This window comes from Centropristis striata, chromosome 24 (genome assembly GCF_030273125.1).
Source record: "Centropristis striata isolate RG_2023a ecotype Rhode Island chromosome 24, C.striata_1.0, whole genome shotgun sequence".
Taxonomy (NCBI): Eukaryota; Metazoa; Chordata; class Actinopteri; order Perciformes; family Serranidae; genus Centropristis; species Centropristis striata.
Window position 1 is genome coordinate 1,720,360 of NC_081540.1, and position 26,017 is coordinate 1,746,376.

The window sequence follows — 26,017 nt, forward strand, 5'->3', positions numbered from 1 at the left end:
AAAAGATGCAAAATGACTAAAAAAAGACGTAAAATGACAAAAAAAAAGACTAAAATGACCATTGAAGACATAACATTGCTAAAAAAAAGACTTATGTCTAAAACAAGATGTAAAAGGACTAAAAAAAGACGTAAAATGACTAAAAAAAGATGTAAAATGCCCATTAAAGACATAACATTGCTAAAAAAAAGACGTAAAATGACAAAACACAACATAAAATCTACGTGAAATGTGAAATCTGCTCAACTAAATGTGTCTGAACAGAATGAAATATGTACCAACATGCTGCAGTGATATTTCCTTTCATGCACATTAACTTCTCTGTGATTCCTGCAGTATGTTTACAGTAAATGACGCCAACAGAAACACTAACAGTGTTTTTTGAACAGATGAATCACGGTTCGCTGCTCCTGCAAGGTGTGCTGCCTGCAGCTATAAATCTCCCAGCAGAGCTTCTGCAGCTCCGAGGGCGAGGCTTCTGGAGCTGCAATTAAAACAGCATAAATAACATAAAGCAGCTTATGGTACAACAACAGATTAAATGATTTTGTGGGCTGCTTGAAGTGACAATTATCACATAACTCTGCCGATCCCCCGAGCTCCAGTCTGAAAGCTCTTTTTTAGCTCTTTGTTTTGGTTTTAGTGACAGTTTCACTGTTTTGGTTCACTCTTAGAGCTCGTTTTTAGCCGCAGAACGGCTGTAAATTTCCACAGTTTGCTGCCTGAACAAAGTTGCATGGTGCTAAACAAAGTGTGCATTATGAAAAGTTAAAGAGCTGAAAGGAGTCCAAAGAAATACTTATGTTGCTGTGGGATGTAACGGTGCATCTCAAGACAGTTAAACAATGATATAAATTTTTTGACAGTGTAAATAAATGATTCGCGATACCTCTTTTTCAATAGCAGAGGCCAAAAAAAGATGTAAAATGGCCAAAAAATTACTTAAAATTACCAAAAAAACAAACAGGAAATGACCAGAAAAAGACTCAAAATGACGAAAAAAGCTGTAAAAATCCAAAAAAACCACAATATTACAGAAACAAGACACAAAATGACCAAAAAAATACGTAAAATTACTTAAAGAAGACACAAAATGACGAAAAAAGCTGTAAAATGTCCAAAAAAAGAAACAAAATGACCAAAAAAAAGCTGTAAAATTCCAAAAAAACACAATATTACAGAAACAAGACACAAAATGACCAAAAAAATAAGCAAAATTACTTAAAAAAGACACAAAATGACCAAAAAAAGCTGTAAAATGTCCAAAAAAAAGCTGTAAAATGTCCAAAAAAAGAAACAAAATGACCAAAAAAAAGCTGTAAAATTCCAAAAAAACACAATATTACAGAAACAAGACACAAAATGACCAAAAAAATACGTAAAATTACTTAAAAAAGACACAAAATGACCCCAAAAAAAGATGTACAATTTCCCAAAAATCACATAATTACAGAAAAAAACACACAAAATTAACAAAATAAAGACGTACAATTACACAAAAACACATAAAATGACGAAAAAAAGATTGAAAATGAGAAATCAGGTTGGAGATCTTATAGAGACTTTATATAGCACTAATAGTAAGTAATTGGAACCAGTTTCTATCTAAAAATAGCTTGTTAAGATTAACCAACATAAGCTACCGATCAAAACAAACCAAATGAGGCTGCAGCAGAGAAACAAACGTGTGTGTTTCATTAAGAAACTGTGTTTTATTGCTTGTAAATTCCACTTTTGATGTGTCGGAGGAAGCATGTGTTTCCTGTCCTGGTTTCTAAACAGTGAGAGTTTGTTACAGGAACTCTAGAATCAGCCTTAACGTGTGTAAAATCAGCATTATAACTGTAACTCTGCAGAAATATGAAATATTACCAAGCACCTTGGGACCTTGTGGTTTAGTTTAGAGTTTAAGCAGCTGTCTTGGACAAATTGTTATTTGTTAATTGTTAATTGTTATTCCCAGAGGATATTTTCCTTTCTGGTGCTGTTTTAAAAAGCTCTGCTAACTGTAAAGTTACAATGACACTATCTAGAAAACTAAAAAAAGAAGGAGAAGGTGGCAACACACCACCTCTGCTGCTGAAAAAAAAGAAAAAATGACTGAAAAAGATGTAAAATGACAACAAAAAAAGATGAAAAAGACCTTTAAATAACCCTAACCCAGACTCTAGGCTAACAAAAGTCTGAATCTAGGCCAACAAAAAAATGTAAAATTACCCAAATAGGACTTAAAATGGCAAAAAAAAATGTAAAAGGACCAAAAATGACAAAACATTAGCAAGAAATAGATAAAATGACTAAAAGAGTCAGAAAAAATACAGAACAAGATGTTAAATTACAAAAAATACACAAAATTACCCCACAAATATTTCAATTACAAAAAGAGACAAAAATGACTGAAAAAGACAAAAAATGACCAGAAAAATATGTAAAATGACCAGAAAAATATGTAAAATGACCAAAAATTATTTAAAATTGCAATAAATACATACAATTACCAAAAAACCCCACAAAATGACAGAAAAAAGATGTAAAATTACAAAAAAGACTTAAAATGGCCAAAAAAAAGATGTAAAAGGACCAAAAATGACAAATACAGAAAAAGATGTAAAATTACAAAAAAATACACAAAATTACCCCACAAATACATACATTTTCAAAAATGGACAAAAATGACTAAAAAAGACATAAAATGACCAGAAAAATATGTAAAATGACTTAAAATTGCAATAAATACATAAAATTACCAAAAACCCACAAAATGACAGAAAAAAGATGTACAATTACAAAAAAAGACTTAAAATGGCCAAAAAATGACACAAAATTAGCAAAATAGAGATAAAATGACTAAAAGAGATAAAAGATAAAGATGTAAAATTACAAAGTTGTCGTCTTGGACTAATTTCTGTTATTCCCAGAGGATATTTTCCTTTCTGGTGCTGTTTTAAAAAGCTCAGCTAACTGTAAAGTTACAATGACACTATCTAGAAAACTAAAGAAGAAGGAGAAGGAGGTGGGTTTGTGTCATGACGAGGGGTTTGTGGAGGAGCTGCTCCCCTCCCTCCCTCCTCCCTCCTTCCCTCTCTGACTGGGAGTGAGTGAGTTTAAAAAGGGTTGGACTTTCCCTAATTTACTGCTCGGAGCTTAGCATGGCTTCAGTTTGAGTCTCCTGAGAGCCAGAGTTCAGTCTAAACTTCTGGCATCACACCACCAACACCGCTACTGAACCTGGATCCAGACCTGGAGGAGGACTCGCTGCTCAGGACATGGACCCAAACTAACTAACTAACTAGCTAACTAACTGAGTGAGTCTGGATGAAGAATCTGAGAATCTGCTGCTGAACTTGAACTTTCCAGTGTTCCCTGGCTGCCAGCAGAGCTTCAGAGTGAGTTATGCATGCTTGATGCCTGTTAAAGCTTGTTCTCTCTGTCTGTCTGCAGTGTGTGCAGGTATTAAAGTCTGAGCTCTGGTTTTATCTCTCAGGTTAGTCATGGTCCCCTCAGTGCACTGGCTCCTGCTGCTGTGGGGACTTCAGGGTCTGCTGCTGGCTCAGGACTATGAAGAAGACTACGAGGAAGAGGTGGTGGTCCCCAAGAAGAAGAACAAACTAACTTCTCCCAATTCCATCACGCAGAACGGACAATGTGAGTCTAAATTAGCCTCTTTTTCTTACTCCTGGGGCTCCCTATAATGTAATAATTTACTGGTAATGTAATAACGCCTGAAAATATAATAAAATTTGCACTTGATCGAAAATGTAATGAAGGCCAACAATGTAATAACATAATAAAATACATAAAAAAATATGTAAAATGACCAAAAAAGACACAAAATGATCAAAAAATATGTTAAACGACCAAAAACAGATGAAAATGGCCAAAAAATGACTTACAATGACCAAAAGAAAGAAAAGAAATGACAAAAAAAGATGTGAAATGATCCAAAAAGACGTGAGAAGATCAAAAAAAAGACTTCAAATGACCAAATTAACATGAAAATAACCAAAAAAAGGCTTAAAATGTCCAAAAAAGACATTAAATGACTATAAAAGATATGAAAAGACCAGAAAAAAAGCTTTAAATGACTTAAAAAAGACACAAAATGACGGAAAAAGATGTAAAATACCCAAAAAAAGACCTGAAATGACCAAAAATGACATAAAATGACCATAAAAATACTTAAAATTACCAGAAAAAAGGTCTTAAAATTCCAAAAAAGACACAAAATGACCAAAATAAGATGGAAATTACCCAAAAAAAGACGTTAAATGACCAAAAAAAGACATAGTGACAAAAAAAATTTGAAAAACTGATTTAAAATTACAAAAAGATCAAAAAAGGCGTAAAATGACTGGATAAAAGTGGTAAAATGACAAAAAATAGATGAAAATGACCCCAAAAAAAGACTTAAAATGACCAAAAAAGATGTAAAATGACCAAAAAAGACATAATAAGGTATTACATTATTGGTAAAAATGGTATTACAATATCAGTCAGGATATTTTATTACATTATTGGGCATTATTACATTTTCGATCGAGTTAGGTGCAACTTTTATTACGTTATCAGGAGATTATTACATCATCGGTTGCCACAGGGCTCTTTTCCACTGATGCTCTTACTTTGGCGGGGTGGAATTTGTGCAGGCAGCACATCTTTCACAGGTAAAAAAACTAGAACATGATCCTGAACAAGGACATTGCTGCAGGATGCAGATTGATCATATCTCTGCTGCTTTCAGCCATCCATCTCCTGGTGACCGCTCAGCGCTCCGTTACCCAAATGTTTTATTCCTCACAATCCCTTTCTTTCTTTCCCCAGGCACATTCTCTCTGGGACATATCTCCGTGAAGATGAATGTGATTTATCCTCAGCTTATATTAGATCTGTGACCTCCTTCTGTAGCTGAAGGTTGGCGCTGCGACTTGAGTTACTTTTTTATTTCCTCTTCAAAATTATACATCACATTCATGAACTTATCACACTGTTCCTGAAGGAGGCATCAGCCTAAACAGTCGATAAATCACCTTTACTCCTTCTAAAGATAAAGATTTCTGCCTGACTCATGGATCCATTCGGCTCTGATCTCTCACAGCTTCTTCTTCAGCAGAATGTATCTTCTGCTGTGTCCATGGGAAACTAATAAATTATATATCTTGATTAAAAAGGTTGAGACGGCCGACTTGGCAACAGAAAATACAGTAAAATGACCAGTAAAAGATGTAAAATGACCCAAAAAAAGACTTAAAATGACTTATAAAAGATGAAAATGACCATAAAAGATGTGAAAAGACCAAAAATAAGGGCTTAAAATGACAAAAAAGATGTAAAATGACAAAAAAAGACGTTAAATGACCAAAAAGTATGTAAAATTACCAAAAAAGATTGAAAAGACCAAAAAAAGACACAAAATGACCAAAAAAACATGAAAATGACCCTAAAATAACCCTAACCCTGAATCTAGGCTAACAAAAGCTTGAACCTAGGCTAACAAAAGCCTGACTCTAGGCTAACAAAAGCTTGAATCTAGGCTAACAAAAGCCTGACTCTAGGCTAACAAAAGTCTGACTCTAGGCTAACAAAAGTCTGACTCTAGGCTAACAAAAGCCTGACTCTAGGCTAACAAAAGCCTGAATCTAGGCTAACAAAAGCCTGACTCTAGGCTAACAGAAGCCTGACTCAAGGCTAACAAAAGCCAGACTCTAGGCTAACAAAAGCCTGAATCTAGGCTAACAAAAGTCTGACTCTAGGCTAACAAAAGCCTGACTGTTGGCTAACAAAAGCCAGACTCTAGGCTAACAAAAGCCTGACTCTAGGCTAACAATAGCCTGACTGTTGGCTAACAAAAGCCAGACTCTAGGCTAACAAAAGCCAGACTCTAGGCTAACAAAAGTCTGATTCTCGGCTAGCAAAAGCCTGAATCTAGTCTAACAAAAGCCAGACTCTAGGCTAACAAAAGCCTGACTCTAGGCTAACAATAGCCTGACTCTAGGCTGACAAAAGTCTGATTCTAGGCTAACAAAAGCCAGACTCTAGGCTAACAAAAGCCTGACTCTAGGCTAACAAAAGCCTGACTCTAGGCTAACAAAAGTCTGACTCTAGGTTAACAATAGCCTGACTCTAGGCTAACAAAAGCCTGAATCTAGGCTAATAAAAGCCTGACTCTAGGCTAACAAAAGCCAGACTCTAGGCTAACAAAAGCCTGAATCTAGGCTAATAAAAGCCTGACTCTAAGCTAACAAAAGCCTGAATCTAGGCTAACAAAAGCCAGACTCTAGGCTAACAAAAGCTGGACTCTAGGCTAACAATAGCCTGACTCTAGGCTAACAAAAGCCTGACTCTAGGCTAACAATAGCCTGACTCTTGGCTAACAATAGCCTGACTCTAGGCTAACAAAAGCCTGAATCTAGGCTAACAAAAGCCAGACTCTAGGCTAACAAAAGTCTGATTCTCGGCTAGCAAAAGCCTGAATCTAGTCTAACAAAAGCCAGACTCTAGGCTAACAAAAGCATGACTCTAGGCTAGCAAAAGCCTGAATCTAGGCTAACAAAAGCCAGACTCTAGGCTAACAAAAGCCAGACTCTAGGCTAACAAAAGTCTGACTCTAGGCTAACAAAAGCCTGACTCTAGGCTAACAATAGCCTGACCCTAGCCTAACAAAAGCCAGACTCTAGGCTAACAAAAGCCAGACTCTAGGCTAACAAAAGCCTGACGCTAGGCTAACTTTTCCCCTTGTTTCCAGTCTCTATGCTAAGCTAAGCTAACTAGCCTCATGCTTGATATTTGGCGTACGCCTTACTCTCATCGTGTGTTCACTAAATGTCAAACTTCTCCTCTAATTCTCAGTCCGTCGTTGTTAATAATTGTCCGTGTCTCCACTCGTAGTTGAATCCTGCAGCCTGGAGCTAGCCTTCCTGATCGACAGCTCGGAGAGCGCCAAGGACAACCACGCCCAGGAGAAGCAGTTCGCCCTGGACGTGATGAACCGGCTGCAGAACCTGAAGCTGCAGACGGGGCGGGGCCTCCAGTCGCGGGCGGCGCTCCTCCAGTACAGCAGCCACGTCATCGTCGAGCAGACCTTCAAACAGTGGCGAGGCATTGAGGACTTCAAGAGCCGCGTGGCGCCCATCGTCTACATCGGCCACGGCACCTACACCACCTACGCCATCACCAACCTCACCCGCATCTACCTGGAGGAGTCGGACGCCAGCAGCATCAAGGTGGCCGTGCTGCTGTTCGACGGCGTCTCCCACCCCAGGAACCCCGACATCTTCTCCGCCGTGGCGGACGCCAAGAACCAGGGCGTCCGTTTCTTCACCATCGGCATCACGCCGGAAGCCAACGAGCCCGCCAACATGGCTCAGCTGAGGCTCATCGCCAGCTCGCCGGCCTCGCGCTACCTGCACAACCTGCAGGACCGGACCATCGTGGACAAGTTCATCAAGGAGATCGTGAGTACAGAATGAGATCGTTTTAAAACTGTTTCTGAGACTCTGAGGGGGTACCAAGACGTAAAATGACTAAAAGATGTAAAATTACCCCAAAAAAGACTTAAAATGACAAAAAAACTTAAAATGACAAAAAAAAGACACAAAATGACGAAAAAAAGACTCAAAATGACCATCGTCACTGAAAAGGACTTATAAAAGATGTAAAATTACCAAAAAATATGTAAAATTATAACAAAAAACCCCACATAATGACCAAAAAATATTTAAAAAAAAGACCAAAATTAGAGGAAAAAGACCCCAAAAAGACTTAAAATTGCAAAAAAGATGTAAAATGACCTAAAAAAAAAAAAGATTAAAAATGACCAAAATATGATGAAAATGGCCAAAAATAAAAGACTTAAAATGACCAAAAAAAGATGTAAAGATGTAAATGACCTAAAATAGATTCAAAATTACCAAAAAAAACTTTAAATGACTAAAAAAGACTTAAAATGACCTAAAAAAGACACAAAATGACTGAAAAAGGACTTAAAATTATGAAGGACGTAAAATTACCAAAAAAAAGACACATAATTGACCAAAAAAATAAATAAAGAAAGACCAAAATAAGATGAACATGACCCCAAAAAAGACTTAAAATAACTAAAAAAAGACACAGAATGACCAAATAAAAGATGAAAATGACCAACAACAGATGGAAAATGGCCAAAATATGATGCAAATGACCAAAAATAAAAGACTTTAAGTGAACAAAAAAAGATGAAGAATTACCTAAAAAAGATTTAAAATTACCAAAAAAAGATGAAAAATGACCTAAAAAAGACACAAAATGACTGAAAAAGGACTTAAAATTATAAAGGACATAAAATTACCAAAAAATACGCATAATTTACCAAAAAAAAGAAAGAAAGAAAGACCAAAATAAGGTGAACATGACCCCAAAAAAGACTTAAAATTACTAAAAAAGACACCAAAAGACCAAATTAAAGATGAAAATGACCAAAAACAGACTGAAAGTGACGAAAAGCAGAGTGAGAATGGCCAGGTGGGAGCTTCAGAAAGACATTATGCAGAAATGAATCAAACGTTAGTGTCTCTTTCTCCTCCGTGCTCCCAATAAGAGGTTCCTGCTGCTCTATTTCTTGTCTTATTGCGTCTGTGATGTCCACCTGCTACCTGCTGCCATAGAAACGACTCTGCTGTCACCCTAATAATAAAAGAAACTCAGTCTGACGTGAACTCAGCTGGTGGAGGAGATGTTCGGCTCTGTCGCTGTGCATTTCTTCAGCCAACTCAAGAGAAAGTTTATCTTTATTTCTGATTGTTTGGGTTAGATTATTATAGAACATGTGCTGAGCAGCCACTTCTTGCTTCAGCTGCAACATGTGCGCTGCATTAAAAAACTCTTCTGTGGGAAAAAATCGGGTGCAGGAAGAACATGGATGCACGCTACATCAGTCAGCCGAGTCCTCCAACACCACTTCAAAATGTTGACACAGGTGGAACATATCCACATACGATAAAAGAAAAACTTTATAGAAAAGTGGCTCTCAGTTTCCACAGCATTGAAGCTGACAGGCTGCATGAGAGAGCCGCACTTTCATCTCTTTGTCCTGCAGGAGCAGCATCTGTAAATCATCAGAATCAGCCTCTGTCTCAGCTGAGAGACTGGCTTTAATCTGCACACTGCAAAAAAACAAGAGGAAAACAAGTGAAATTATCCGTCCGTGCAGCACGATATTTTCACTGGACAGGATTTCTTGAATTAAGATTGTTAAATCTAGAAATAAGCATGTTTGCAGGCCGGAAATGCTGGTTTTAAGATGAGATCACTCAAAAAGTAACTTTTTAAAGCCCCCAAAATAAGTGAAATATACTAAATATAAGCAATTACAGATTTTGTTTTCTTACCTGTCCTTATGTTTAGAATATACATATTAAAAGTTGTAACAGAAATCACAACCAGGATGGTTTATAAGAGCGGTGAACGTCTCCTGGATGCTCAGCGAGGCTGTTTCACTGATCATGTGGTTTGAGTTTAGGACCGATCCCCCTCGTGTATTGCTGCTTTTCTTTCACTTTTATGTACATTCGGTGTCTATGTTTCAGTGTCTGAGACTCTGAATGGGTACCAAAATAAAATGACCACAAAAAGATGAAAAAGACTTAAAATTACTAAAAAAAAGACACCAAATAATGTAAAATGACCACAGAACAAGACCAAATAAGACACAAAATGGCAAAAAAAAGACACTAAATAACCTGAAAAAGGTGTAAAATGACCACAAAAAGATAAAACATGACCAAAAAAGCCCCAACATGACAAAAAAAGACCCCAAATACCCAAAATAATGAAAAAAAAGATGTAAAATGACCACAAAATGACAAAATAACCAAAAAAGTCTTAAAATGACTTTAAAAAGACTTAAAATTAGAAAAAAGACATTAAATTATCACACAAAATAACCAAAAAAAGATGTAAAAATGACCACAGAAACACAAAAAAGACAAAATAAACTGAAAAAGGTCTACGATTACTAAAAAAAAGCCAAAAAATAACCCAAAAAAGTGTAAAATTCCTGATAAAAAACACCAAATAACCAGAAAAATATGTAAAATGACTAAAAACCCAAATAATAACCCAAAAAGGCACAAAATTACCAAAAAAAGTCTTAAAATGACTAAAAAAAAGACACAAAATGACCATAAAAGACGTCTTATCAGAAGCGAGGCCGGTCCTCTGGTCAGGTGATTTGAGTCTGGGACCGTCCCCCCTCCTGTATCGCTGCTTTTCTTTTACTTCAGAGTTCGGTTGGTTGTCTTTGAAGAGGAGAGAGAGAGAGAGAGAGAGTTAGAGGAGGAAAGACATAAAGACAGGACTCAGCTGGAGGTGGAGGCCATGAGACAGACTGATCCCAGACCAGCTGGACCAGCAGATCTTTAATTGGCTCTTTGAGTCGTTTCTGTTTCTATAACTCTGTTTCTGTTTTTGTGTTTCTGTTTCTGTCCTCATGTTGACTTCCTGTGTCTCTCTGTCCACAGACGTCTCTGGCAGATGAAGGGGTGAGTCTGGAGGCTTTGGTCCTTCTGCACTGTTTGATCTGTGTCCCCAAACATCCCGTCTGTCTCACCCTCCCTCTCTCTGTCTGTCTGTCTGCCTGTCTCACTCTCTGTCTGTCTGTCTGTGTGTCTCAGTGTCCTCTGGCCCAGAGTCAGTGTGCCTGTGAGAAGGGGGAGAGAGGAGCCGTCGGACCACCGGTCAGTATTAATCCTACACACATTCAATAATTCATCATTCATTCACTCAAAGTCACTGCTCTACATTTATATTTTCATAATAACAGAGTTTTATAGGACTTTTAATTCCATTATAGATATTTTTATATCAAAACGCAGCTTTGAAAAGTAGATTTTTAACTTTATTAATGCCGTTTGATTTAGTCAAAAAGGACCCCATGACATGTAGGAAATAATTATTAACAACTTTTTTTTTTAACTTCTAAGGCACCTCAAGACCAACACAATGATATATAATTTTCATATATATTTTTCAAATTATTATTGGTAAATTTGAGTGAAATATACAAAATCAGGCCTCATTTCAAGAGAAAAAAAAAAGTAATAAAACCTGTTTTTTTTTCAATAGTTATAGGGGAGATTATTATTATTATATAATAATAATGATAATAATGATAATGATAATAATATTATTAAATATAAAAAAATAAATAAATTAGTAGCTAGATGTAAATAGGTACATAAATAAAAAGCAGAGAAATAAATACAATAAAACAAAATATATAGTAATGGGAACATTATTATTATTAATAATAATAATTAATAACTATATTAATAATATATTAATAATTGTTAATTTAATTAATTAATTAATTATTAATATTAATTATTATTATTAATAGTAATAATAATATACTACTACCACTAATAATAATAATAATAATATTAATAACAATAGATAAATAAATATAGGATACCCAGTGTGCTCATAAAAATTTTTTATAAAATAAATAAAAATTGGATGCATCAAATGGATTGAATTGGCTGCTGAGCCTCTTAAGGAATAATTAACAAAAATATGTTTTTAAGCTGCTGCAGAGGCGACACATGAGGTCTTTTTTAATATATTTTACACCATTTATTTGTATGAACATGATGTGTTTCTCATTTATTGAATATTGAGCTCTTTGTGGTTCCTCCGTGACACACAACAAGATTAAATCTCTTTTTGAAACCACATCGTGGTTCGTCTTCTTCTTCTTCTGGCTCCGTGTGAAGCGGAGCAGAGGACGACAGCTGACAAAGGCTCCGTTGATGCCAACAGGCGACATAATTGCAGGTTTTTAGTCAAATCTTGTGGTTTTTTTGAGGAGCTCTGATCCCCTGCAGCAGAGAGAGGAAAGTGAATGCCTCACATTCCTCCTCAGCGTTTATTGAGAACAGGCCTAAACAGATATTTACATGTGAAATCAGCAGAATCATGTAAGCCGGGACGTTGTGAGGACACGACATCAGGACTTTGTTGTGCTGCCAGAGCGTGTCGTGATGAAAACGCTCCTCTAATTACACCGAGAAGGTCGGCCACAAGTAGACTTTGATGCATTTTCACAGGATGAGAACAGAGTAATTACCCTTTAAAGCTCCGACACAGAGCTGCTCCACATGGAGGAAGACGAGGAGGAAGAGGAGGATGAGGAAGAGATGTGTGAGAGATAAGAACATGAAGGACGTGAGAGAAGAGCCAGACACTTGTTCTGGCTGACTCATCTCTCTCCAGACATGTTGAACTTCAGACATGTTGCAGCCATCAGGACTAACAGAACAAAAGGCAGATAATGAGCCAATAACATCTGCTGCACTACATGAATGTAACCCACGGTGAAGTATTACTGCAGTACAAGTACTAATACCACACTGGGGAAGTCCTGCAGTCAAAACTTACTGCAGTAAAAGTACAAAAATGTACTTAAAGTATGAAATGTAAAAGTGTTTGTTGTGCAGAATACATAATAATATAGTTAACAGAAAGTTCCTCAAGAAATAATACAGCAGTTATTATAGTTGTTGTTGGTGTGTGTGTGTGTGTGTGTGGGAGTGTGTGTGTGTGTGTGTGTGTGGGAGTGTGTGTGTGTGTGTGTGTGTGTGTGTGTGTGTGTGTGTGTGTGTGTGTGTGTGTGTGTGTGTTTAAATAAATATTTATAATAATAATAATAATCATAATAATAAAGGAAATGACAGCAAACAATGAGAAACGATAATAATAATATAATGATAATAATAATAATAATAATAATTATTATTATTATTATTATAATTATAATGACAATTTTAAAAAAATAATAATAAAGTTCATTGAAGTAGATTAAAGTATGAATAATAAATTAAGAATAATAAAATAAAGATACAAGAGAGAAAAAAGCCAACGCTACGGAAAGCAAGAAGTGTAATAATAATAACAAGAAGGTTAATTTAAGTAGAAACAATTCATTAATAATTAATTAAAAATGATAAAATAATGATACAAGTAAAAAAAAAGCCATGCTATTACCGAAAGCAAAAACTACAATAATAATAATAACAATAATAATAGAGCATAAAGTAAATTAAAAAACTTTTTTTTTCTTATTAATTATTAACTTAACCTGATAAAATATTTAGCCTGCATATCAAGTTGAAACGTATCTTGCAGTATATTTTTTTAACTGTTTTCATTTGGTCTTTCCTGCACAGCAACAAGTCAAATAGTACTGAGAGATTTGATATGCATGCTGTAGTGGAAGCCAATAATTTAATAAGAGCCTCTAAATATTATTCTTCTAAAGTGATTCTGACGGTGTTTCTTTGACTTTCTCTTCAGGGTAAGAAGGGTCGACCAGGAGAAGATGGAAGCCCCGGCCTCAAAGGACTGAAGGTGCACCAACATTTAAATATTATGTTTCTAATTAAACTGCATAATCCAACCAAATTATTATATTTCTGGAGCTAAAACGTGTCTTTTCCTGCAGGGTGACGGGGGGCTCAGTGGCCTGCCGGGGCGGGAAGGATCAGAGGTGAGTTGTTTGTTATCTTGTCATTTATGATTTTTTATTTCTAGCAAATTTGTGAAAAAGATCACAAATTTACCAGACATAAAAAAATCATAAATTGAAGAGAAAAAAATACAAATTTACGAGAAATAAGTTTCAAATTTATGAGAAAAAAAACCTTAAATATAAAAGAAAAAAAATCACAAATTTACGAGAAATAAAAAATCACAAATTTATGAGAAAAAAACCTTTAATATGAAAGGGAAAAAATCACAAATTTACTCGAAATAATGAAAAATCACTAATTTATGAGAAAAAGTTACAAATGTACAAGGATAAAAATCATAATTTTCCAAGAAAAAAAAGTAACAAATTTACAGGAAAAAAAAGTAAACAATTTAAAAGAAAAAAAGTAACAAATTTATGAGAAAAAAAACATTAATTTACAAGAAAAAAGTAACACATTTATGAGAAAAAAACCCATTAATTTACAAGAAAAAAGTAACAAATTTACAAGAAAAAAATGACAAATTTCTATGAATATTTTTTATTAATTTGTCATTTTTTATCGTAAATTCATGATTTTTTTTTCCCGGAAATTTGACTTTTTTCAGTTAACTAATCTGTTGTTTTGGTCTCGGTCAACTAATAAATATTTTTTTATGCTTTTTTTGATGCTAAACGAATTATTTCTAAGAAACTTTTCAGCACATTTTTTTGCAAACACAAGATTTAAAGTGGTGCTGTTGTGTTTTTTGTGTGAGTCTGATTGTGTGAAGACGAATCAGACGAACAGAGTCGTGTGTTTGTGGATCTGGAGAGTCGTTCAGTCGTTCTGCAGTGTTTCTGTTGACTTACAGAGCCTGTTTTGTCCACACAGGGAAAGCCTGGATACAAAGGAGAGAAGGTACGTACGGATCCTGCTGAGACTCTCTATGAACCGTCTCAGTGTCGGGTTCCCACGCTGCAGATTTATGATCTCCAGACCTGATGAAGTGCCTCGAAAGCACCACAGAACCCAGAAAGACTTCAGAAATATTGTGTTTCTGCTTCCTTAATCTGTGTTTAATGTCACGCCTGTCTGCCACAGTCTCCACTTACTGTGTACATTAAAAACATTCCAGGATAAATTGCTCTTTGGAAGTTGTGTTATAAACTTTAAATGATGCAGAATGACTCCATTAAACTGTTTTTCTTGTGTTTTAGGGGGAGAGAGGAGAGTGTGGCACGCCGGGAATCAAAGGAGACAGAGTGAGTTTATTTATTTACCTCACAAACATTAAATCTGACAGAAAGTTTATATTTATTTACCTCTCTAACATTAAATCTGACAGAAAGTTTATATTTACCTCTATAAGATTAAATCTGACATAAAGTTTATATTTATTTACCTCTCTAACATTAAATCTGACAGAAAGTTTACATTTATTTACCTCTCTAACATTACTAACATAACATCTAACATAATCTCTTTATGATGAAGATGTTGTGGAGAATAATATAATATAACCATCTGTTGTTTCTCTGTAGGGGCCTGAAGGAACCCTCGGGCCCAGAGGAAACCGTGGACTTCAGGTGAAATTAACTGTTGTTTTTATCTCAGAATTAATGGATGGATGGATGGTTGGTTGGATGGATGGATGGATGGATGGATGGATGGATGGATGGATGGATGGTTGGTTGGATGGATGGATGGTTGGATGGATGGATGGATGGATGGATTGATGGATGGATGTATGGTTGGGTTGATGGATGGATGGATGCTTGGTTGGGTGGATGGTTGGATTGATGGATGGATGGGTGGATTGATGGATGGATGGATGGATGGATGGATGGATGGATGGATTGATGGATGGATGGATGGATGGATGGTTGGAAGGATGGATGGATGGTTGGTTGGTTGGATGGATGGTTGGTTGGTTGGATGAATGGATGGATGGATGGTTGGTTGGTTGGTTGGTTGGTAGGTTGGATGGATGGATTGATGGTTGGTTGGTTGGTTGGTTGGATGAATGGATGGGTGGATGGATGGTTGATTGGATGGATGGATGGATGGATGGGTGGATGGATGGATGGATGGATGGATGGTTGGATGAATGGATGGATGGTTGGATGGATGGATGGTTGGATGGATGGGTGGATGGATGGATGGATGGATGGATGGATGGATCTCACAAATCTCTCCATGATTTCAGGGCGTGGCTGGTCCACCTGGCGATATCGGAGTTGAAGGTGCGATGGGTAAAAAAGTAAGTATTAAAAACACTTTTTGACACGTTTGAAACAAACATCTGAAATCTGTGAAGTGTTAAATAACAAGAGGAAACTGAGAAAGATGTAAATCAGACGTCCTTCCTTAAGTTTTTTTGGTCATTTTACATATTTTTTAGTAATTTTTACGTCTTTTTTGGGCCATTTAACATCCTCTTTTAGTCACTTTATGTCTGTTCTTGAAAGATGTAGATCAGACGTCCTTCCTCAAGTTCAGCTGGTATCAAATCCCGGCCTTCCCCCTTCTCCAGAACCAGATCCTGAGTCATAAACTGCTCCGGTCTGGTTCGGATTAAGCGTCTTTCCTTCCTCTGCTCAGACGTAATGACCCTGTAACCTGCTCTGAGAGATGAAATGAGTGGCTGCATGTGGACGAACATAAAGACATGTGACATAATAAAGTGTTACACTCTCAGAGCTGACATTTAAAATGCGTCTAGATTAAATCGATTCATCATGGGCGTAAATATCAGACGTCAGGTGGCCCTACAGACTCTGTGGAGAGTTATGATCCATCAGCGGAGGAACATCGAAGCCTCTGAAGTGTCTCGTCTGTTATTAACCTGTCAGCCTATTTGTCTCTTCCTCTTTTAAGCCCCTCTCTGGTGTTATAGCTGCCACTTCAGCCACGAGCCCACCGACCGTTCCCTCCTTAATTATTTTGGAAGAATGTTCATGTTGATTGTCTGGCTGTCAGTCTGTATCACCTGAACGGCAGACTAATGTCTGGCTTTAAACGCTGTCCCAACTTGTCTGAAAGGGCAAGAGAAACTAAAAAAACAGTGGTGGTATGTGAACGTTTCCACTCCCTCCTCACCAGCTCCTGATTTACAGCCTCCCAGTGAATGATTGCATTCTTTACCAATAAAGTCTTGACTGAAGGAATGAAGGATCCCACAGTACAAGTCCAAACCCTCTTTTAACCTGTTACTATTCACAATTTTCCACCGTTTTCTTCCTTCCGGAGGGCGAAAAAACGCTCCAAAGTTCGGCTATTTTGGCCGCCATGTGACCTCTGCCAATCCCTGGCAGCGGGTTTTCAGTCCGTGTTGTATTTTGTATTGTTCGCTTCTCACCATCGGATTAATCCTCTTGCTCCAAAACTTCTGGTTTCAACCTGATGTCCTTCTCCGACGTCTGCCGCCAACCGGGAGGTAAAGCCGCGGTCAAACCTGCTCTATTAGACGCGAAAAAACGCTGCAAAGTTCGGATATTTTGGTTGCCATGTGACCCCACTTAGTTTGGGTTTTGGTTGACCAACTGTTATTTAAAAAAACGACTATGTTTTGACTCTGACTCTGTTGCTTTTAACAGCCCCCCCCTCCTCCTTTTTAGCATGATTGTACACATTTTTGTGTTTTTAATGTTTGTTTCCTTCTTTCGTAGTGTTTTTTGTATGAGCCTGTCAAAAACGAATTTTGACAATAAAGTTCTATCTATCTATCTATCTATCTATCTATCTATCTATCTATCTATCTATCTATCTATCTATCTATCTATCTATCTATCTATCTATCTATCTATCTATCTATTTTGTTTATTTATTGGGTACCTGAAGAGGGCTATTTTTGGTTGAAAGAAAAAGACTATTTTTGGTGTTTTGGCTGTGTGAATTATGGGCATTGAATTGTATAATACACTGTGTTGAATTGCAAATTCTTGTGTGTGTGTGTGTGTGTGTGTGTGTGTGTTTAGTGTTTAATGGGTCGCCTTTGGAAAAGGTTGCTTAATTTCTGGTTGTTAGTAGGGTCCATGCATGGGTAGGCATGGGTCCTGTGTAAGTTTGACGAATCAAAAATACAAAAGAAAATTGTCAGATTAGCTCTGACTGTCAAACCGCTACAGTGTGTCCTGTGTTTGTGATCTGTTCTCATGTGTGTCCCTGTCTGGTTTTTTAGGGGGACCGGGGACTTCCAGGACCTCCTGGAATCCAGGGAGAAACAGGGATCGGCCTCCCAGGACCCAAGGTGAAGAGTGACAGCCTGTTGTTGTCATGAGGAGATGATAATAATAATAATAATAATAATAATAAGTACATCTCTCTCTCTCTTCAGGGCGATGTGGGGTACCCGGGTCAGACGGGGCCCCTGGGGCCTCCAGGACAGGGCGAGCCGGGACCTCCGGTGAGTCACAAACTGGCACCAACATCCCTGGTGGTAACCATGGTTACTGATGCTGCAGGATACCTGTCTGCAGGCTTTAAAACAGCCAGTTTAACACAATAATCACAGTCATTTTTGAAGCAGCTGCTCTTTAATTTGATGCAGCAGGAAACAAAAAGCTGAACTTTCTCTCCTGCAGCTGGAACATCTGTTCTCTGGTGTTTCCCGTCCTGTTAAAGAGCTCGTTCAGATGTTCTCTCACTCTCTCACGTAATGAGAAGCTGAAAACAGTGTTTTTAGTGAGTTTACAGCTCTGTGATTGCATGTGACAAAGGTGAGAGTTCACTGTTACAATCATGACTCTAACTATTGTATAAAAACAGCTCAAACACATATTTTATTCCTGGATCTCAAATCATAAAACCAGTTTAAAGAGAGTAAAATAGTTATTTAAACAAGTGAGAGGTCTCCGCCTAACTGGATCACATTTATGATATGATGATGAAAGGATCTTTCACAATAAAACACACACATGAGCTGTTGTTCTGCAGCAACTTAAAGAAACAGCAAGTCAGTTTTATATGAATGGCACTTTGCCGTGTTGTGTGTGGAAGGTCCCTTTAATTACTTTTTGGGGTAATTTTGTGTCTTTTTTTGGTCATTTTGTGTCTTTTTGGGGTCATTTTGTGTCTTTTTTAAATAATTTTGTGTTTATTTTGGTAATTCTGTGCATTTTTTAGTAATTTTGTGAATTTTTGGTAATTTTGTATCTTTATTTTGGTAATTTTGTGTCTTTTTAAAATAATTTTGTGTCTTTTCTAGTAATTTTGTGTCTTTTTTGGTCATTTTGTGTCTTTTTTGGATCATTTTGTGTCTTTTTTTGTAATTCTGCGTCTTTTTGGGGTCATTTTGTGTCTTTTTTAAATAATTTTGTGTCTATTTTGGATATTCTGTGCATTTTTTGGTCATTTTGTGTGTGTTTTTTTAGTAATTTTGTCTTTTTTTGGTTATTTTGATACTGCCTCCAGCGGCCCCCAGGTAATTTGAGTTTGAGACCCCTGCTGTAGAATCTGTGATTTTGGTGAAGTTAATTTTCAGGTCATAATCCAGCGTACAGTTTGTTCCTCTGATGGTCATTTCTCCTCGTTTTGTTTCCTTCAGGGGCCTCAAGGGCCACAGGGAGTCCAAGGAGAGAGAGGGCAGACCGGAGAGGGGCTCCCGGGACCAAAGGTCAGTATCATGTCTCTGAACCTCATGACCCGTTTCTCTCATTCACCTCTACGCCGAGCCGCTGCTGCTGCAGCCGGCGGCTCCGTCTGGCGTCCAGACTCGTCGCCGTAGCGACAGGAAGTTGTTCGGTTACAGAGACGAGAACACAAGTTCCATAAATTCATAAAGTGAGATGACATCATGCTGCTGTGAGACAGACGAGATCAGGAAAATATCCAGGACACCTCAACACCTCAGAGACAGAGACGGAGGAAACAATGAGTCACACACACACACACACACACACAGGTGCTCTGACTCCAAACATCAGAAATGTTTCACTTCAGCTCATTAAACTTTCTTTTCTTCTCTTATTTATGACAATCAGAACTTCTGGCTTCTCTTATTTTTTCATTCTACAGTTCTAAAACCACGACAGAGATGTTTAAAACGTAAAGTTTTTAGACCTTTAACGACCAGAATTTAACTTGTCAAAGTGTAGAGGAGATTCTGAAAACAGCTCTACTTATAAAACAGTTAAACTGATAAATAAAATGTGGAAAATCACAGTTATTCCAGAATATCTCTGTACGTGTATCTTACACTATTTCTTCAGGGGGTTTTCTTGTTAATTTGAGATTTTTTTCTTGTAAATTTGCACGTTTTTTCTCTTAAATGTATGATTTTCTATTCATAGTAAATTTGTGGGGGGTTTTCTCATAAACTTTTGTTATTTTTATCTCGTAATGTGTATGTTTTTTCTCTTAAATTTTCTTTTTTATTTCTAGTAAATTTATGATTATTCTTTTCGTAAATCTAAGAATTTTTTTCTTGTAAATTTGTAACTCTTTTCTTGTTAATTTCAGATTTTTTTCTAGTAAATTTGCGATTTTTTTCTCAGAAATATAATCTTTTGATAACCGTAATTTTTAAAACTTTTTTCCTGTAAATTTGTAAGATTTTTTTCTCGTAAATCTGTGATTTCTCTTCTTGTAAATTTGTCACTTTTAACTGTAATTTTTTTTTTTACTTTTATCATGTAAATTTGTATTTTTCCTTCTCGTAATTTGTCACTTTTTCCCCATAAATTTGTACCTTTTTTTCTCATCAATCAGTCACCTGATTTGTTGTTTTGGTCTCCTTCAACGGAAATGTCTTCAGTCGATTTTTATGCTTTTTTCATGATAAATTATTTATCTCCAAGCAACTTCTCAGCACATTTTTCGCGAACACATAGTGTTTAAAGTGATGCTTTTGCATCATTCTCAAGCTCAGAAACAAAACTATTAGTTTACTAATGGATGAGTTGACAAAATAAGAGTTTAATAAGTGGAGAACTGGCTTCATCTCCTCCTCCAGCCTCCATACAGACCTTATAAAATCAAAGTAATGTGAATCTGAGGTGATTTATATTTATATGAATATTTATTGGGGGATTTCTGGAATCTGCCTGTAAAAAGTTGCGTCTCTGGGAGTAAAAGCTGCAGATGTTTGTGCTCAGTTGTATTTATGCTGCAGGTGTTTAACACTTATAATCTAAATATCTGAATTTAACATTTAACCCTTAAACATGTTAAACATGTTAAACATCTGCATCATAAATCACCTCAGCAGCTCTTTGTTGTTCCCATAAACACAGACAGGTAAATAATCGTGATTAAGATAATAGAACGGAGAGAAAATATTATTTCCACGTCCCCGTTATCATCTCGTCCATCATGTGACACCTCTGTGAGAAGGGGGCGTGTCCCTGGGAAGGGGGCGTGGCCTCAGACGGCCCTCGGGCGGCTGGCAGGTGGCATTCTGCTCGGCGTTCTTCACACGAAGACGAGTCCCGACAGGATCCAGATTCAGCAGCATCATGAGTCTGTTTCCATCATTAGCAGCAACAGAAGAGATCAAACACACTAAATCTATAGTTTCTCAAGTCTAAAAGCTGCATTAATATACTAATAAATGTGTTTTTTCAGTAAATTTAAGTTGTTTTTTTTTTCATAAATGGGAGGTTTTTTTTAATCCTAGATTTGCGATTTTTTTCCCCTCATAATTTGGAACTTTTCTCATAAATCTATGATTTTTTTTCCCGGAAAATTTGTAACTTTTTTCTAGTAAATTTAAGATTTTTTTTATCGTAAATTTGAAACTTTTATTATCATAAATTTGTGATTTTTTTTCTCTTGTAAATTTGTGAATTTTTCCAGTAAATTTGAAACTTTTTTCCTAATTAATTGGTGATTTTTTTTCCTCATAAATGAGTTTTTTTTCTGGAAAATTTGTAATTTTTTTCTAGTAAATTGAAGATTTTTTATCTCGTAAATATGAGTTTTTTTAATCGTAAATATGGAACTCTTTTATCATAAATTTGTGATTTTTTTTCTCTTGTACATTTATGATTTTATCCTTGTAAATTTGTGAATTTTTCTAGTAAATTTGAAACTTTTTTCCTCATAAATTAGTGGGTTTTTTCTGGAAAATTTATGACTCTTTCCTTGTAAATTTTTGCATTTTTCCATTAAGTATTTTCTAATAAATTGCTAATAATTTCAGTTAGTTTTAGTCAGTTTTGTGACCACAAAATACAGTTTCAGTTATCATTTTCATAAAAACTCTCATTTTTGTTTTTATTTCAGTTAACGAAAAATGTTTTTTTCAATTCTAGTTTTGGTTATTCCGTTAGTTTTTGTGAACTATAATAAACTTGGTCCTGCTGTGTGTTTGTGTTCAGAACTCTGCAGCTCTTAAAGCTTCTCTCTGTGGTTTTACAGTCTGATGTACACAATGTTAAAGGTTCTTTAAGTCACATTAAACTCTCAGTGGCAGCTTTGTGTTGGTTTCTGTGGTAACAGGCTGCAGAAAGAATTTAACCACACTCGGAGCCAAACGTGTCTGACAGCCAGAAATCTCCGTCTGAAGCGTCGACATGCAGACAGAAACATTTCACCCCAAACCTCAAAGAGTCACAGAGTTTATTCTGTGTTTCCTCACAAGAGAGAGACAAAAAACAGTTAAAGTAATAAATAAAATGTGGAAAATCTAAATTATTCCAGACAATCTCTGTATGTGTATCTGACACCTTTTCTTCAGGGGTTTTTCTCATAAATTTGTGATTTTTTTCCCATAAATTTGTAATTTATTTCTCGTAAATATATGACTTTTTTATTTCTAGTAAATTTGTGATTTTTCTCCTCCTAAATTTGTGTTTTTTTTCTCGTATATTTGTAAGTTATTTCTTGTAAATATATGACTTTTTTATTTCTAGTAAATTTGTGATTTTTCTCCTCCTAAATTTGTGTTTTTTTTTCTCGTAAATTTGTAAGTTACTTCTCGTAGATATATGACATTTTTATTTCTAGTAAATTTGTGATTTTTCTCCTCCTAAATTTGTTTTTTTTTTCTCGTAAATTTGTAAGTTACTTCTTGTAAATATATGACATTTTTATTTCTAGTAAATTTGTGATTTTTCTCCTAAATTTGTGTTTTTTTTCTCCTAAATTTGTAAGTTATTTTTTCATAAATTTAAGATTTTTTTTTTATTTCTAGTAAAATTGTGATTATTCTTCTCGTAAATTTATGATTTTTTATTTCTAGCAAATTTTTTGATTTTTCTTCTTGGAATGTTAAGATTTTTTTCCCAGTAAATTTGTGATTTTTCTTCTCGAAAATTTTAGATTTTTTTTCTCGTAAATGTACAATTTTTTTCTAGTAAATTTGTGATTTTTCTTCTCGTAAATTTAAGATTTTTCTTTGTGGAAATTTAGGATTATTTTCTAGTAAATTTGAGATTTTTTTCTCGTAAATTTGTGAGTTATTTTTTCGTAAATTTAGGATTTTTTATTTCTCGTAAATTTGTACGTTTTTTCTTGTAAATTTAGGATTTTTTTTCTCGTAAATGTGTAACTTTTTTCTCTGAAATTCAGGATTTTTTCCCTTGTAAATTTGTCCTTGTATTCAGTCACCTAATCCGTTTTTTTTTAGTCTTGGTCAGCGAATAATTCTTTAGTGGGATTTTATGCTTTTTTTTCATGCTAAATCGTTTATTTCTAAGAAACTTTCAGCACATTTTTAGTAACCACAAGATTTAAAGTGGTGCTTTTGTATCCAACTCATAAACGTCTGAGGTGATTTATATTTATATTAAACATTTAAAGGAAAGTTTTCACCCAAACCTCACAGAGTCACAGAGCTCATTCTGCTCCTGTTGTCTTACATATGCTGTGATATTGTGATTGTTTCATATATTTTCTGCTATTTTAGGAGAAAATGCAATAACCTGTGTTTGGTTCTCAGGGCGAGCGAGGCTTGGAGGGGCCGCGGGGGTCCAGAGGACAGCCGGGCGCCGGAATCAAAGGAGACAAGGTAGATAAAACCACTGAAAGCTTCAGATTTCTGTTTTATATACGAGGTCAGAGTCTGCAGGAGGTGATCAGGGTCACAGTCTGGACGTGGAGGAGGAGAACAGATTTCTGCTCGTCTCTGCAGCCATCTGGGGAGCTTTAAACTCACAAACCTTGATGCAAAATGCTTTAACCCTTTATTGGGCGAAGAACTATATTTGGTAACTTCAGTGGATATCTAAATGAGGTCTCCATGTCTCTCTGTTTGCTCGTAGAACCACATGGATGATAATAATATCATAATATTAACTTTATTAATTAAAAAATTTAGAAGAAAAATCTGAAAGACACAGTCGTGTTATTCTTCAATGACTTGTACGAGGAGAACTTGACTATGACGTTATATTTAGTATGAATAAAAATGTAAATAAACCCGGTTTATTACAAAAAGTTGCAGATTTAAGAGATTTAAAGTGGCAAATCTGCACGAAAAAATCACAGATTTAAGAGATTTAAAGTGGCTAATCTGTGCAAAAAAAGTTGCAGATTTAAGAGATTTAAAGTGGCAAATCTGCACAAAAAAGTCAGAGATTTGAGAGATTTAAAGTGGCTAATCTGTGCAAAAAAAGTTGCAGATTTAAGAGATTTAAAGTGGCAAATCTGCACAAAAAAGTCACAGATTTAAGAGATTTAAAGTGGCTAATCTGTGCAAAAAAAGTCGCAGATTTAAGATATTTAAAGTGGCAAATCTGCACAAAAAAGTAGCAGATTTAAGAGATTTAAAGTGGCAAATATGCGCAAAAAAAGTTGCAGATTTAAGAGATTTAAAGTGGCAAATCTGAGCAAAAAAGTAGCAGATTTAAGAGATTTAAAGTGGCAAATCTGTGCAAAAAAAGTAGCAGATTTAAGAGATTTAAAGTGGCTAATCTGTGCAAAAAAAGTCGCAGATTAAAGAGATTTAAAGTGGCTAATCTGTGCAAAAAAAGTCGCAGATTAAAGAGATTTGAAGTGGCAAATCTGCGCAAAAAAGTCACAGATTTAAGAGATTTAAAGTGGCTAATCTGTGCAAAAAAGTCGCAGATTTAAGAGATGTAAAATGGCTAATCTGTGCAAGAAAAGTCACAGATTAAAGAGATTTAAAGTGGCAAATCTGTGCAAAAAAAGTTGCAGATTTAAGAGATTCAAAGTGGCAAATCTGTGCAAAAAAAGTTGCAGATTTAAGAGATTTAAAGTGGCAAATCTGCACAAAAAAAAGTTGCAGATTTAAGAGATTTAAAGTGGCAAATCTGTACAAAGAAAGTTGCCGATTTAAGAGATTTAAAGTGGCTAATCTGTGCAAAAAAGTCACAGATTTAAGAGATTTAAAGTGGCTAATCTGCGCCAAAAAAGTCGCAGATTTAAGAGATTTCAAGTGGCAAATCTGCACACAAAAAGTCACAGATTTAAGAGATTTAAAGTGGCAAATCTGTGCAAAAAAGTCGCAGATTTAAGAGATTTAAAGTGGCAAATCTGTGCAAAAAAAATTGCAGATTTAAGAGATTTGAAGTCGCAAATCTGCGCAAAAAAAGTTGCAGATTTAAGAGATTTAAAGTGGCAAATCTGCGCAAAAAAAGTCGCAGCTTTACAAGAAAAAAAAACTTTTTTCTTGCAGATTCACCACTTTAAATCTCATAAATCTGCACATTTTTTTCTCAATAATGTTCTCAAATATTACCTCCCTCCCCCGGGTCTGTATGTTTTTTTTTTACACATTCTGGCTTTATGTAATATCCTCAAATATTCTCTAGGGTTGAAATTTGGAGTGTCCTATTAAGGGTTAAAATGTGTCTTAAATTTGCATAATTCATCTTAAAATGTGACCTTTCTGCTGAAACACAAAGGGAGTTCCTCTCAGTGACGTGCTGACAGTTTTACTGAGGTCTGGTGGTGAAATCCCTCAGATAATTGCAATAGTTTTAACGTGGTAATGACAAACTGTTGCCTGCAGGCTTTTCTGTGCATTAACAACATGAGTTTATGATGCTGCATGAACATACAATTAAAAAGGCAATATGCAAAAACTTGGCAAACAATGCTCTCAGTTGGATTCTTTCCACATGCAATAAATGATGAGACATGAACTCTCTGAACCCTTTTACACCTTAATAGGTTTAAAGTGGAGCTGCATCTCAGATTAACCTTCATATAATGTCACCACTTTTATTTGGCAGAGATTGTTGACCTGCTATCTCCCCCTAAACATCCACTGCCCACAACCACCAATTCTCAATAAAATGTGGATGAATAAACCTAGAAATAAGCATGTTGAACGCTTAAAATAAGAAATTAACTCTTAAAACAAGATCAATTAAAGCTGCAAGCAGTGATGAAGTGGCCCGAGCAGAGTGACCTGATGATTATTTGTTTCTTACGAAGATAAAAAAAAACAACTAAATATAATAATAGTAATAATAATAATAATAATAATAATAATAATAATAATAATAATAAAATATGACAAAGCTTGGCAAACAATGCCTTCAGTTGGATTCTTTCCACATGCAATAAATGATGAACTGCCCCAGTTGGCATCAGACTCTCAACGCTGACATTTCGTAAGTTTAAGA

At 35.7% G+C, this 26,017-nt stretch overlaps 1 protein-coding gene across 1 annotated transcript in view; it reads left to right on the forward strand.

Moving 5' to 3' along the window:
* The first annotated feature begins 2,854 nt into the window (after nt 1-2,854).
* LOC131962628 (collagen alpha-1(XXVIII) chain-like) overlaps nt 2,855-26,017 on the forward strand; it is a 48,905-nt gene continuing 25,742 nt past the window's right edge. The window contains exons 1-15 of the mRNA XM_059327577.1: nt 2,855-3,386; nt 3,485-3,645; nt 6,886-7,451; nt 10,494-10,514; nt 10,647-10,709; nt 13,327-13,380; nt 13,475-13,519; nt 14,376-14,402; nt 14,702-14,746; nt 15,026-15,070; nt 15,691-15,744; nt 17,665-17,733; nt 17,821-17,889; nt 19,030-19,098; nt 23,365-23,433. Coding sequence (XP_059183560.1) covers nt 3,492-3,645; nt 6,886-7,451; nt 10,494-10,514; nt 10,647-10,709; nt 13,327-13,380; nt 13,475-13,519; nt 14,376-14,402; nt 14,702-14,746; nt 15,026-15,070; nt 15,691-15,744; nt 17,665-17,733; nt 17,821-17,889; nt 19,030-19,098; nt 23,365-23,433 — 1,350 coding nt within the window. The 5' untranslated portion in view covers nt 2,855-3,386; nt 3,485-3,491. The remainder of the gene's footprint in view (nt 3,387-3,484; nt 3,646-6,885; nt 7,452-10,493; nt 10,515-10,646; nt 10,710-13,326; nt 13,381-13,474; nt 13,520-14,375; nt 14,403-14,701; nt 14,747-15,025; nt 15,071-15,690; nt 15,745-17,664; nt 17,734-17,820; nt 17,890-19,029; nt 19,099-23,364; nt 23,434-26,017) is intronic.